This window comes from Candida oxycetoniae (genome assembly GCF_023343755.2).
Source record: "Candida oxycetoniae strain CBS 10844 chromosome Unknown scaffold16, whole genome shotgun sequence".
NCBI classification, from domain to species: Eukaryota; Fungi; Ascomycota; class Pichiomycetes; order Serinales; family Debaryomycetaceae; genus Lodderomyces; species Lodderomyces oxycetoniae.
Genome location: NW_026055481.1, coordinates 1 through 13286, shown reverse-complemented (window position 1 = coordinate 13286; position 13286 = coordinate 1). Strand labels below are relative to the sequence as shown.

Below are 13286 nucleotides of genomic sequence, written 5' to 3'. Positions count from 1 at the left end.
CTTAATAATAAATGTATTGAAAATAATAATCTATTAGGGCTCACCTTGCGAAATAAAAAAAACAACTGTAACATTTCTCCATGCTTAGATATTTTTTCCCTGTAAAAATCAAAAGCCGCAAACTTTGCGGTGCTTTAAGGCTCTAAAACTGGTGCTATTGTAATGTAATAACCAGGGAAGCTTTAAAAAAAAAACAAAAAAAGAAAATAGTGAATGTGAATGACTTAAAACTCGGTTTGGCATGCCCCTGATCCGTGGGATATAAAATTGTGTATAAACAACGGAATGAAGAAAAGCCAAGTTTGGTTGCATCTAACACCTAGTTCGTATAAATGTAAATGATTCTTTCTGCCGTTTAAGCGGCGCTGGAAATCCAGTGTGTCAAGTAATAAGTAAGGATTAAACCGGAAAGTGAAATAATTTCACTGTGAACTGGGGTCATACTTGATGCATCTCAATATCTTAACAGCTTTTTTACACAATGTCCTTCTGCGGAACATCCTTTTTGCACAATCGTCCCTCTTTGTTATAATGTACCGCGGACATTTGCCCTACAACAACAATGTTGTGTATTGAGTTGAACAATTTAAAAAAGTCTTTCTAAAACCAATCCCTGTCACACTGTCGTATATTGTGTCATGTTGTACATATTTTGCGCAAATTTCTTTGAGCTATTATGGTCACAATACGCAAGTCGCTAGACTTCCTTATGTCACTAAGCTCGCTTTGCTCCCAATAACTGCTAGGTCATTGCTGATTATCAATCAAACAGTAACCGTGCTCTTTCCGTAAAATTACTTTTTGTTAAGCACCTACTTCCACTTACTTTTTCTTTCTTTCTTTCTTTTTTTTTTTTTTTCTTTCTTTCTGCCCTATCTATAATCGATTTGAACTCTGCAAACTGTCAATTATAGTGTTCCTACTTTGGAATGTATAGAGTAGTTCAAATGGTTAGTCCTTGTATTTGTCAGCCATTCACTAAAAGTAAGCTTTAAAAGAGAAGAAGGGCTTTTTCCTTTCAACCGCTTTACATTGTTTTTCCTTAGCTTATCTTAGATGGCTATAATTCAAGATCAAACCCAGTTTTTATTTATATTTTCACACACAGGTTTCGATTTATGCATGTTGCACTTTGAGCTTGAACGGAAGTTATTGCCTAAAATTAGTCACAAATTGAAGAAAATGATGAAAAGCTAAGAAGAGTTAGTGGAATTTTGCGGAACAAACCATGTATCTCTCTGTCTATATGTGACTATATCTCCTAGTGAGATAGCCTATAATCAAAGTAATTGTCTTTCTCTTTCCTCCCTCCCCTCCCCTTCGCCCACCGGTTCTATATAAACTTGGTAAAATGCTGTTTTAATCTCTGCTATTGAAAAGTTGCAACAAACCCTGATTTCTATATCTTCAAAAAGAGAAAACAATAAGATGCTTAGAATTACAACGTATCGCCAGCTACCAAGGATTACCTGCTCAATTCGTTTGGTGGAAGCAGTTAGATTCACAAGTACAACTCATGTACCACCAATTAGAGAAGTTTCTACAAAACAAAAAGACGAAAGAGGCCATGCTAACTTAGGGCTCCCTAAAGACCAACAAAACTCGCAAAAACCTGGTTTCAAAATAGGAAACATGAGTTTCTTGGATATAGGTACCCGTGTTTACAACAATCAAGGTATCGCAGAGCAAGATGATAACAAATTTACAACCAAACCAGCTTACGTGCATGCAGATTTCACAGAAACTGGTCTTCAGAATGTTGATTTGGCACATCATGTTCCAAAAACCTTGGGAGACAAAGTTTCTTTAAACCTCACCTTGTTTTGTCGTCACTGCTTCGATTTAGTAACAGGCTATAAGTGGCCTAAAACAAACGACCCAAATGAGTTCAAAGGAACTCGATGGGAAATGACAGAAAGCAAATGGTTGACCAGAGTGATTTTTTTGGAAAGTGTTGCGGGAGTTCCTGGCGCAACGGCATCTTTCCTCAGACACTTATATTCGTTGAGAATGTTAAAAAGAGATCGTGCTTGGTGTGAAACATTAATTGATGAAGGTATGTTTTCATCTTTTTTTTCCATCTTTTTTTTGCAGCCATACTAACAGAGAGATTAATAGCTTACAATGAACGTGTCCATTTGCTCACATTTTTGAAAATAGGAAAACCTTCTTGGTTTACTAGAAGTATCATCTACATTGGTCAAGGTATTTTTACCAATGTGTTTTTTTTCATGTACTTGTTGAAACCAACCTATTGCCACAGATTTGTCGGCTATTTAGAAGAGGTATGTTTTCCCAAACCCTTTTTTTTTTTTCTTTTGTTTGTTACAAGAAATACTAACTTCATTTTTTAGGAGGCAGTTAAAACCTATACTCATCTTTTACACGATATGGATCAACCTGGTAATTTACCATTGTTTCAAAATATGAAAGTTCCACAAATTGCTGTTGATTATTGGCCAAATTTGACACAAGAGTCGAGTTTCAGAGATTTGATTTTACAAATTAGAGCAGACGAGTCCAAACACCGTGAAGTTAATCACACATTTGCTAATTTGGATCAACATAAAGACAGGAACCCATTTGCATTGCATCTTCCTGATGAAAACAAACCTCAACCAAATCTGGGATTGGATGTTGTCAAACCAGCAGGTTGGGAAAGAAAGGATTTGACTTTGTAAAAATTAAAAAAAGAAAAAAAAAAAAAGCTCTACTAATGCTGTATATATCTTTATATATGTCTAAATGAAAACAAGACACTTGACACGAGTTTGACTTGGGTTCCACTATCGAGCAGAGCTAGCCAGTGTGCTCCACTATCGAGCAGAGCTGGTCAGTGTGCTCCACTATCGAGCAGAGCGAGTCAGTGTGCTCGATAGTGTCCTACCAAGTGTTGCTCACTATCTCGCTCTGCTCGATAGTGGACTCCTTTTAATGCGCATGCGCTTATTGAGAAACGATTCAGCCCTCTCCCTTGATAAACCTTAGACTAATATATTCACAACAACAAATAAGCCGAGGTATTATATGTAGCCTCGTGGGCTCGAACTACAACCCTGTCTCCAACTCTAACAAAAACCAGTATTAAAATTTGTTTGAATTTTTTCACTATTGGATATAATGATTATTATATTTGAACAAATTATTTGTTAATTTGGTATTTCGCAAAACCAAAATTACTTTTGATGTAAAGGAATACTGAAAAAGGGTAAACAGATAATGGATAACACTATAGATTGCAGACAAAAAAGGATAACGAATGAAGAAGGATAAATCTACATTAAAGACTGAAGGTCAATGATGCATATAAATGACACACTTGAGTGGTATTGCAATCAAAAATTGTTATCTTTAGAATTGGCTTTATACAGATACATCTTTATAAAACTCTTTAATATGTGCGCACATTATATGAGCTTTCAACTCAAACATGACATAAAAAATAGCCATGTAAATAGAGAGAAAAAATGACAATATACAATTTTGGACATTAACCTTCCCCCCCCTCTCCCATTAAAGAAAGAGAGAGGAACAACAGAAAAAAAGAGCAACTCATCTTCTAAAGTAAAACTTGTTTTAGAGCTCGCTTCCCAATAAGTGATTTTCAATTTAATAACAAGTAATCCTAATCGTCTTATAACTCTAAATTAAGACACCTCGTAGAAAAAGACAAACATTAATTGCCTTTTTTTTTTTTCGCACGGAAAAGATGGAAAATAATAGGGCCAAAAAAGTAAAATAAAGGGCATCTAAGGGAAGATAGAGGGAATACCCATCAAACATCGCAAATAGATTCTTCACAGATAGATTTTTCTTTTTTCTTATATGGGATTGAAAAAAAAAAGAGAGAGAGAGAAAGATATAGCTAATTTCAGATAAGTCAAACAAATACCAAGAAGGTCAATATGACAACTGACTATAGGGATCCTTTAGTAGATTTGCTAAACAGTAATGTTGATTCTCCTCAAAATTCAAACTCGACCGATGATGTTGAGGTTATAAATCGTCCTTTTAACAATGGGAACGCTAACCATCATGTACTCCAACAACATGTCCAACCATCACCAAGTATTCAAAATCCGTCCTTAACACCACTTTTGAACCACCAGGTATATTATAGTAATAACTTTGATTTTGATACCCCCAACGACATTGACTCGTACGATAAAATTCAAGAATTGGACCAGTCGCCGCAACAGCAGTCAAGAGGGGAGAAAGCCGCAAGAGAAACATCCTATCCTCCATTTTTTGCCTCTAGCGAGTCACGGGAGAATACGACCCACGAGGATTTACTTGCGACAGATTTGCAGCTATTCAACAAACACAATAACTTACAACCATTCTACAAGGATAGTACACTTCCGCCTTTACCGCCCTTATCTGAATCTGTATTACCACACAATGTAACCTTCAAACCCTTGGACTTATCTCAGGAGGCAAGGCATGGAATTGATAGCCAACATCAACAATCGCAGTTACAAGGACTACAACCGCAATTAAAGCGTAGAAAGGAAAACACGGGACCCAAGACAAGACCCGCTTTTGTGATGAAAATTTGGTCAATGGTCAATGATGAAGCTAATAAGGAATACATCAGATGGAACGATGATGGTAAGACGTTTCAGGTGTTTCATCGCGAGGATTTTATGAAAAACATCTTGCCCAAATATTTCAAACATAACAACTTCGCTAGTTTTGTTAGACAGTTGAACATGTACGGATGGCATAAAGTGCAGGATATTGGAAATGGCACGATGCACCAAAGTTGTGATAAGAGTGGTGCAGACGAAATTTGGCAATTTGAAAATGCCAATTTCATCAGGGATCGGGAAGATTTATTAGATAACATTGTGAGGAACAAAAGTAGCAATGGCCAAAATGAAATTCAATTGACTGAAAACCCAAATGCCAATGCTAACTTATCCTTGATATTGTCTGAGTTGGAAACGATCAAGATGAACCAATATGCGATCACTGAAGATTTGAGAAGGGTAAGGCGCGATAATAAAACCTTGTGGCATGAGAATTATATCAATCGAGAAAGAACTAAATCACAAGAGCGCACTATTGACAAGATTTTGAAGTTTCTTGCTGCAGCTTATGGCAATGGTGGAAATAAATTGTTGGATATAAATAATATCAATCTACCACTAACACAGTATAATCAAGCGTCAAGAGGGTCGCCTATGCTTGCTCGAGCGCAACCACAACACTCACAAGAAAACAAAGAAGATGGAACAACAAATATGCGCGCTTGCTCTCCAAGAGCGCAGTTGGAAGATTATTTTCAACAGCAGCAACAACAAGCACAACAACAGCAGCAACAACAACAGCAACAACAACAACAACAGCAACAGCAACAACAGCAACAACAGCAACAACAGCAGCAACAGCAACAACAACAGCAGCAGCAACAGCAACAGCAGCCGCAGCAATACGTACAAGTGGATTATCAATCACCATCAACGTCTTCTGAGAGGCTGTTTCAAACTCAGACTCGTTTCAAGCCAAGATTACTTATAGCCAATCAAGCACATAGACCATCCAATTCGCGAACCCAATCATCGCCTGGAATGATTGAGGAAATCATTAAATCGCATGACCATTCCAAGTTACCCGAAACTAATGTCAAAAAGATGTATCAACAATTGGTGAGCCAGGATCCGATATCTTCGCCGTCTCATTTTTTCCCTGAATTAGCTGTTTCAAATATAGCAAATAACTACGATAGTTTAGAAGCGCGTCTGAAAACTTCGGGCCAGTCGATTGAGCAAGTTGAGGATTGGATAGAAAAACTTAGTCAGCAGCAAAATATAATAGCCAATGGACAAGGCAATACCCAGAATGAGGAAGCAGAAGCGGAAGCGGAAACAGAAACACTGGAGCAGCAGTTTAATATTGATGATTATTTGCAGAATAACAGTCCAGCTGCCAGTAACACTTTTACTCCCACTGTTCGTCATGCGCAAATCAATGCTAGTGGTGCAAATATTCTGCCAACCTCCCCGTCTACAGGTAAGAAAAGAACTATACACGAAATTTACGACGAAAATGATCAATAAAGGGGGGGGGTAAAGATTTGTAGCATGTTTATAATTTAAAGTGATATAAAGCGCAATTTTGTATACTTTACTCCCACTATGATACTGGTTTTTTTATGCCTTCCCTCTCATTTCCATGTCCGGTGTAGTCAGTGCTGCTCCACCATTTCACTTCGCTCGATAGTGTATTACCAGAGCCATACACGAGTTTGGTGATGTGAGATTACAGATATTTTTTCCAATGTGTGCAACATAAGGACATGTATATAAAACCTATTGCAACGCAATTTCCATTCCTGACAAAAATAAAATAAAATAAAATAAAATAAAAAAAAAAAAAAAAAAAACTTTTTCTACCACTAAAAGTCAGGTGCATGAAGTATAAAGGTAAGTAAGAGCTCAAACGAGAAGGCTGAGACGAAACATTTCAAGGTCACTCACTAACCGTCAGACGGCGATATAGAGAAAGACTACACCAGCTATTTCGAATCAAACTTCTACTTGAACGGCTTACTCACACGGCTTACTCACACAGAGTCATTTGCTACAAAATTACAATTACAGATATATTGATTGCTTATTCATTCAATACAATAAAGCCATTAGTTAAGGTCCACCTAATTTTTGAATAAATTAAGGTATTGTGCATATTTTCCGAGACGTTTTAATTTTTTATTTTTTTTTTATTTTTTTTTTTTTTCTTTATGGGCGTTGCGCAATACCAAAGATATCAAGGTATACGAAAAGGTTTTTATCTTCAAGTCAAAAAAAGGATCCCCTTCAAAGTATACTGGTTGTAAGTAAAAGAAAGTTTTTTCAAAAATGTCTACGGGGATTTTGGATTTGGGTCTACGGCACTCAGTTGGTAAGAGGATATATAGTAAAGGTGGTTGCCGAGAGTGCAAAAGAAGAAAGATCAAGTGTCTGGAAGGTAAGCCCTCCTGTTTCCAGTGTCTGAGGTTGAAGAAGGAGTGTTCGTATCCCGAAGCTGGAGAAAGAGTGCTACGGGTACTGCGGAAGAAACAGAAACTACAAGTTGAGAATAGTCAAGCAAATTCTAAAAACGTACTGGAAACTGAAGTAACTAAAGCAGCAAATCGAGAGTTTAAGCAAGAAGGACAAGCTCAGGCTCTGAATTTCTTACCAACTGGTAATCCTATAAATCAACTCATACTTACGGATCCAATGAGGCCACCGCATCCTGGGGCAGATCCCGCGAGAGAGGTGCTTCCCCCAAGAGAAGTGCTCGCCCCAAGAGAACCAATACAAACATTACCTTATCCTCCTCCTATTCCACCCCACCACCACCACCACCACCAACAACAACAACAACAACAACAACAACAACTACAACATCATCAAGAAAGAGTTCTTTCACCCATATTTGGTATCAACCAACCAGCCCCAATCCCCAATATACACCACGCAGAACCCAACTTGTACGGCGTCAAAGCGTCAACCCAACCGAAAATGCCAAGGCCATATTTGTCCCACTTGTCAGCTCTAGGCGCTGCTGGCAATGAACTGTTGTATCCAACAAATAGACCTGAACAAGACCCATTTGTTCGATTACCGCTTCCTCAAATCACGAGTAGAACTAGGGAAAGCACTATGCTTGGACTGAACTTTCCCAGAAAGTTGCCATTCACAACAGCAAGAGAAGTTCCAAATGCTCATGAATATCAAAAATTATCACCTGTGCTTCAAGAGGATATCGGAATTTTACTTAATCAAAGCGATCTTAGTGTTTTGGCAAATGACTTGAACAACATGGTGAATGGGATATTGTACGAAAAAAACACAGAGTCAAAGGTAAACAAGGATAAAAATCCTTCGATAAAAACAGTTCATATTACCGATAAGTTGCGACGAGATATTTCTATTGATTTCATCAAGTTGGAAAATGAAAATGACCAAGTATATTTAGAAGAGTTTTATCACAATTTTTCAAAAGTGGTTTTACCCTTTCCATCATTTGACAGTCAAAATAGAACTTATTTCAACCCTGCAAGGAATATATTATTGAGTAGCGCCACTAACTCGGACTATGTTTTAGCTGCATTATTAGCGTGTGGTGCTCACTCTAGGTATCTTTCCTCGGGGAACCAAGAAGATGAGGACTATTATTATTTATATTTATTGGATTGCGTTAAATTACTAGGTCCTGCAATTGCCGACGATCGCACTCTAGGATTCAAAATTGAAAGTGTACTACTTACAGTGTTGCTTCTTGCTGCAGCAAATGCAGCAAACTCCAAGCAAGATTGGAGACCACATTTGAAAGGGGCCAAGGATTTGTTACGGAAAATATCTGTTAAGAAGCTTAGGCATTCTAAAGTGACTATTTTTTGTAAATGTTGGTTTGTCACTTTGGAAATACTTGCAGGAATAAGCTCCAATAAAGGAGGAACATTGACAACTGATGACGAAATCCAGGAGTTGATAACTTCAGGAAGTGAGTATGAAAAAACCATTTTAACTGATTTGGGTATTATTTTGGATAATGGGTTTAACATAATGGGAGGATATCATAACGATTGTTATGACTATTTTTGTGAGTTGTTGAAAATTTTGAACAAGAAAAGACAAGGTGCTTTGAATCCTAGTGAACTGATGCTATATATAAAATTGTTTGCAAACTTTCAACGTCAAACAGAAGTTGAGTTTATAAACAAGACTGGTGTATTACAACGTGGGCAAGAAGGAATCTTAGTAGAGCAGAGCAAAAGCTTTAGTATTTCATGGATGGATATTTGCCACCAGTTGTATGTCCAAGCTTCAATGATTACTTTGCTTTCCACTTGTTTTGAAGAACCATTTAACTCACCTCAAATTCAAGTTTTAACAGATAGTTTGATGATGCTAATGTCCTTTACCAAGGAATATGACCCTAATGCTCCCCTGGCATTTTTCAAAGTTGAAAATGGTTTAATGATGTTACAATGGCCAGCACGTGTGGCTGGATCTCATCTTATCAAAGAAACGGATAAGAATACAATTAGAAATTTTTTTCAGGTACTGTCGCAAGTTGGTTCAGGGGGAGCTTTAATTGCATTAAAAAGAGTTGAACGTATTTGGGCAAAGAGAGAAGATCCTTCATTCGAAGATGATGGAGATGAATCAGAAGATCTCGTTTCATATTAAAAAATTCATAATTAAGATACTTTTGTATTGTATATGTATTTCGTTTTTTTTTTTTTCTTTTTTTTTATTTTATTTTCTTTTTGTCTTTGGCTCATTTCTGTTGTAGATTGGCAATTTAGTTGGAAAAATATCAATCAATCTTATTGCATTGGCTCAAAAAGGAATGGTTCTATCTCTCATTAGTAAAACCCTCAATTAAAGCAAATAAGCCAACTGCCCCAGGATCGGGAATTCCACCTTCAGCCTCGTATTGTTCCTTATTGACGTAACTTGCTCTACCAAACGAAGCTTGCAAGCTTTTGGTTTTTTCGCAACCATTCTTGGCTGCTTCAACTGCTTGAGATAGATCTCTAGTTTCGTAAAAGTTATCAATAAATGGTTGCAAAGTGTCGACTAAAGTTCTTCCACCTACTCGAGCCTTTGTATATTTGAATAAGCCTTTATGTAACGCCTTATGTAACGCATCTGCAACGGTTTCGGTGTCAATTGTTGAGGCATTTTTCAAATTTTGTACCAAAGATGTGAGAAAAATCGAGTAAATTCCTCCAGATGTTCCACCCATACTGTCCTCGACCAACTCCGTAATTCTATAGAGAGTGGCAATGGGATCAGAAAGGTGCTCTTGGAAACTCTTGTCATCTTTTAGTGCTTTCAAAATGGCATTTGCACCAGCAGCCAACGTTTCTCCACAATCGCCATCTCCTACAAGGGTATCAAAATGGGTGATTTTTGGTTCAGCTTCCAACAAGTTATTTAATGCAGCTATCAAATGGGCTTCAAAACTTTTAGGCTCAATCTTCAATTTGGAAGTGATTAAGGATTCATTTTGCATGGGAGATTTTACGTGTTTATCCTTATTGTTTTCCCAACATTTGGCTGGATAGGTTTTCAGTTTCCAGCCTGGGGCATTGGTAGGAGTATCTAAAAACTGTAACACATCTTCTTGATTGTAAAATTGCTTTCCTTTTTTGTCAATGTTGGACAAGTTGAGCAATGTGATTGAAAACCCTGGCGCGTTTAAACTTGTAACAAAGTCACTGACTAATATTCTTTTGGGTTTCTTTTCAAAAGGTAAGTTTTTAACAACGTGTTCTAAGATCACGTATAATTCCAAAGATGAAGTGCCTCCGATATTATTAATCAAAAGAACATAATCGTCGTTTTTCATGTCAAAGTCTACGTAATGACGATCTTTGTCCTCGGGCGATACAAGTTTATGAAACATGTCCTTTATTAATACATCGATGTTGGGGATAGGCTTTAATTTTGTACCAGGTTCATTGTGTATACCCAACCCAAGCTCAGCTTCGTCATCATCGTTAAACTCGATATCTTGTTCCGCTTTACCTGGAACAGACGTACGATCCAAACTAGCTGACATTGTCACCAAGTTATCGTTAACAACTCGACCCAACTCGCTGACTTTTTTCAAATCAGCCTTTTCATCTGCAGTAGCAGCACCTAAAACTTTGTGAACTAAAGCTGTTCCTGCCAATCCCCTTCTGCCTACCATCTTATTCTGTTTTGTTCCAACAGCAACGTCATCACCCACGGTGACAACCTCAACATTGTATCCCTCACTCTTGGCTTTTTCAGCAACTAAACCAAAATGCAAGACATCTCCAGTATAATTTTTCACCACAATTATAGTTCCCTTATTTTTGTCGGATTTTGTTCTAATTGCAGCCATTATTTGTTTCGTTGAGGGAGATGCAAAAATGTGGCCGCTGACGGCTGCATCTAGTAAATTCTCTCCAACGTAACCTCCATGTAAAGGTTCGTGACCGGCACCACCACCACTGATTAAGGCGATTTTCTTTGAGGTATCAGAGTATGGATTAAACACAACTTTTTCACTAGGGATTAGTTTAATACACGGGTTAGAAGCAACGAGACCTTCCAATTGAGTGAGTACAATGTCCTCTTTATCGTTGTATTTCCAATGTTTTGCTAAGGGCATTTTAAAGGTTTATGATATAGCACAGCACCGAAGAAAAGCTTATAGAGAAGGCCCTTAGATGATAGAAAAAGTTAAAATGAAAAAAAAAAAAAAAATAAATAAAAATAAACAAAAAATAGGAGAATGAAAAAAACTTTTACGGGGTATTATGCTCCAGGATAGTTGTGTTGAGGTAAGTAACTAGGCTCGACCAGGTTATTTCATTGATTTAAAGTAGTGGATAGCAATGGTGAGAGATACACATATCTTACTTTGACAAAGAAGAGTGCACCATCTGAACTTGGTACATTCAGAGAATGACTTTTTGTATTTTTTAGAACATTATAGCAAACTTGTTGTTGATGACAAGTTCGCTTATTTTTAGGGGGTATTGCATCTAAATCGGAGAAATACCCCCTAAAGTGCAACATGATAGAGCAACCTTGACTCGTCATATATTTAGATACTATTCTTGAACCACGTTGCAGTAACCCAGAAACATGACGGTGTATAGAGATAAAAGAAAAACGAAAGTGACACTAAATTCAATGAAACCTTTGACACTAAATTCAATGAAACCTTTGACACTTTAGAGGTGCTGAATTTTCAATCTTTAACATATCTTAAAATAATTTTTATAACAGAACTAAACAAAAAGCAATAAGAAATTTATACACCGTCTCAGATTAGAGCAGCAATGGCGAGTGCAACAAATCCAACAGCAACTTGTGGAGCAGCACCTTGATAAGTCGATATTTCGGGGAGCAATGAAGAAGTTTCATTTATACTTGAAGTGAATAATGTGTTTTGAGCAACAATAGTTTGTTGCACATCAAGAGTTTCTAGCACCAGCGGGGTTATTGTGATGTCAACGTATGAGTCTATTGATGGTGTTGATGATGTTACTAACGACATGTTTTTGTTGCCAATACGTTTTAGTTTGTTGTGATGGTTGGGGTAATGGAGAGATGTCAAATTTTTTATAGCAGGGAAAAATACAGGACTACTTGAGAATATTTATACCATCTCTAATTTTCGTTTTTAAACGTTCTTTCTTAGTTTGTGTGGAAAACAGGATATGTTTTCTTTTTCAACATCATTGGTGTGTAAGGAGAAAGGGGAGGAAGAAGGAGGCTAAAAAACCTGTTGAGATACAAACAAACAAACAAACAAACAAACCTTTCGAATGAGAATACTAGTGCTTGACGCGGTCACTTTAAAAAAGTACTTAATTATACCGAATTTGGTGATCTTATCAGGCACATTAACGCACCGCATGCATTCATTCTTTATGAGGCAAATTTTCAAGATGAGTTTTCTGCACTTTTATTGAAAAACAAAAAATGAAAATAATAACAAAAGAAAAAAAAAAAATAACGCGTCGAGATGAAAGACGCGCGTTCTGGAAATATAGAAACAGAATATAGTCTTGAGTCCATGAGTCTAGAAGTGAAATTCAATTTTCATCGTAAGCCTTCTCTTGTTATTGGTCTTTTAAAAGTACTCATTTTTTACGGTTGGTTTTTAAATTACTTGTGAATTTGAAAAGTAGGACATAATTTGCAGTCGACACTATGGAGCAAAGCGAGATAGTGTTGGAACAAGCTACCAAATGTCAATTCTATTTCAATCATGAGAGTAGGCCAATTTTCTCCAATCATTAAAGTAACCCAACTTTCTCTCAATTTATGAGTTTCCTCCGTTATTGTTGAACAGCTCGTTGTAGGAATATTCGAGATTTTTTTTTCTTCATTATTACAATTATAGTTACTACTGTATACTAATCAAGACTTGTTTAGTGAGATGCCTCAATAGCTAATCAAACTCGGGTGACACACCTACTTGCATTCAACAAGCCCAAGCCCTTCATCTCCACCTCCACCCCCTCCAAGATAACCTCAAACATGTTCAACTCAATCATACCACCATTGGCCACTAGTCTCTATCTACCTACACCTACTCTCTCTCTCCTTTCTATCGAGTAGTCTCTAGACTAGCGTCTCTCTCTATTTACACTCTATCGACTAGACGAGTGAAATGAGTCTAGTCTCTCTGTCTCCATTTACACTCTATCGACTAGACGAGTGAAACGAGTCTAGTCTCTCTCTCTCTCTCTCTCTCTCTCTCTCTCTCTCTCTCTCTCTCTCTCTCTCTCTCTCTCT

The 13286-nt window shown here is 37.2% G+C and overlaps 5 protein-coding genes across 5 annotated transcripts; 3 read left to right on the top strand and 2 right to left on the bottom strand. All coding sequences in view use genetic code 12, as the record gives it.

The window, feature by feature from the left end:
- Window positions 1–1428: 1428 nt before the first annotated feature.
- Window positions 1429–2681, top strand: KGF56_004182 (alternative oxidase; the record flags this gene model as incomplete). Its single annotated transcript, XM_049325594.1, has 3 exons — window positions 1429–2056; window positions 2119–2285; window positions 2355–2681. 3 exons carry the CDS (start codon window positions 1429–1431, stop codon window positions 2679–2681), a joined length of 1122 nt encoding a protein of 373 aa, XP_049178677.1.
- Window positions 2682–3905: 1224 nt separating this feature from the next.
- On the top strand, window positions 3906–6062 carry CTA8 (stress-responsive transcription factor; the record flags this gene model as incomplete). Its single annotated transcript, XM_049325593.1, has 1 exon — window positions 3906–6062. The coding sequence occupies one exon, from the start codon at window positions 3906–3908 to the stop codon at window positions 6060–6062; it is 2157 nt and encodes a 718-aa protein (XP_049178676.1).
- An 801-nt stretch (window positions 6063–6863) lies between these two features.
- On the top strand, window positions 6864–9185 carry LYS143 (Lys143p; the record flags this gene model as incomplete). Its single annotated transcript, XM_049325592.1, has 1 exon — window positions 6864–9185. One exon carries the CDS (start codon window positions 6864–6866, stop codon window positions 9183–9185), a length of 2322 nt encoding a protein of 773 aa, XP_049178675.1.
- A 169-nt stretch (window positions 9186–9354) lies between these two features.
- DAK2 (dihydroxyacetone kinase) lies at window positions 9355–11145 on the bottom strand (the record flags this gene model as incomplete). The annotated part of the gene is made up of 1 exon (XM_049325591.1): window positions 9355–11145. One exon carries the CDS (start codon window positions 11143–11145, stop codon window positions 9355–9357), a length of 1791 nt encoding a protein of 596 aa, XP_049178674.1.
- Window positions 11146–11805: 660 nt separating this feature from the next.
- On the bottom strand, window positions 11806–12039 carry PGA6 (Pga6p; the record flags this gene model as incomplete). Its single annotated transcript, XM_049325590.1, has 1 exon — window positions 11806–12039. One exon carries the CDS (start codon window positions 12037–12039, stop codon window positions 11806–11808), a length of 234 nt encoding a protein of 77 aa, XP_049178673.1.
- Window positions 12040–13286: the final 1247 nt, after the last annotated feature.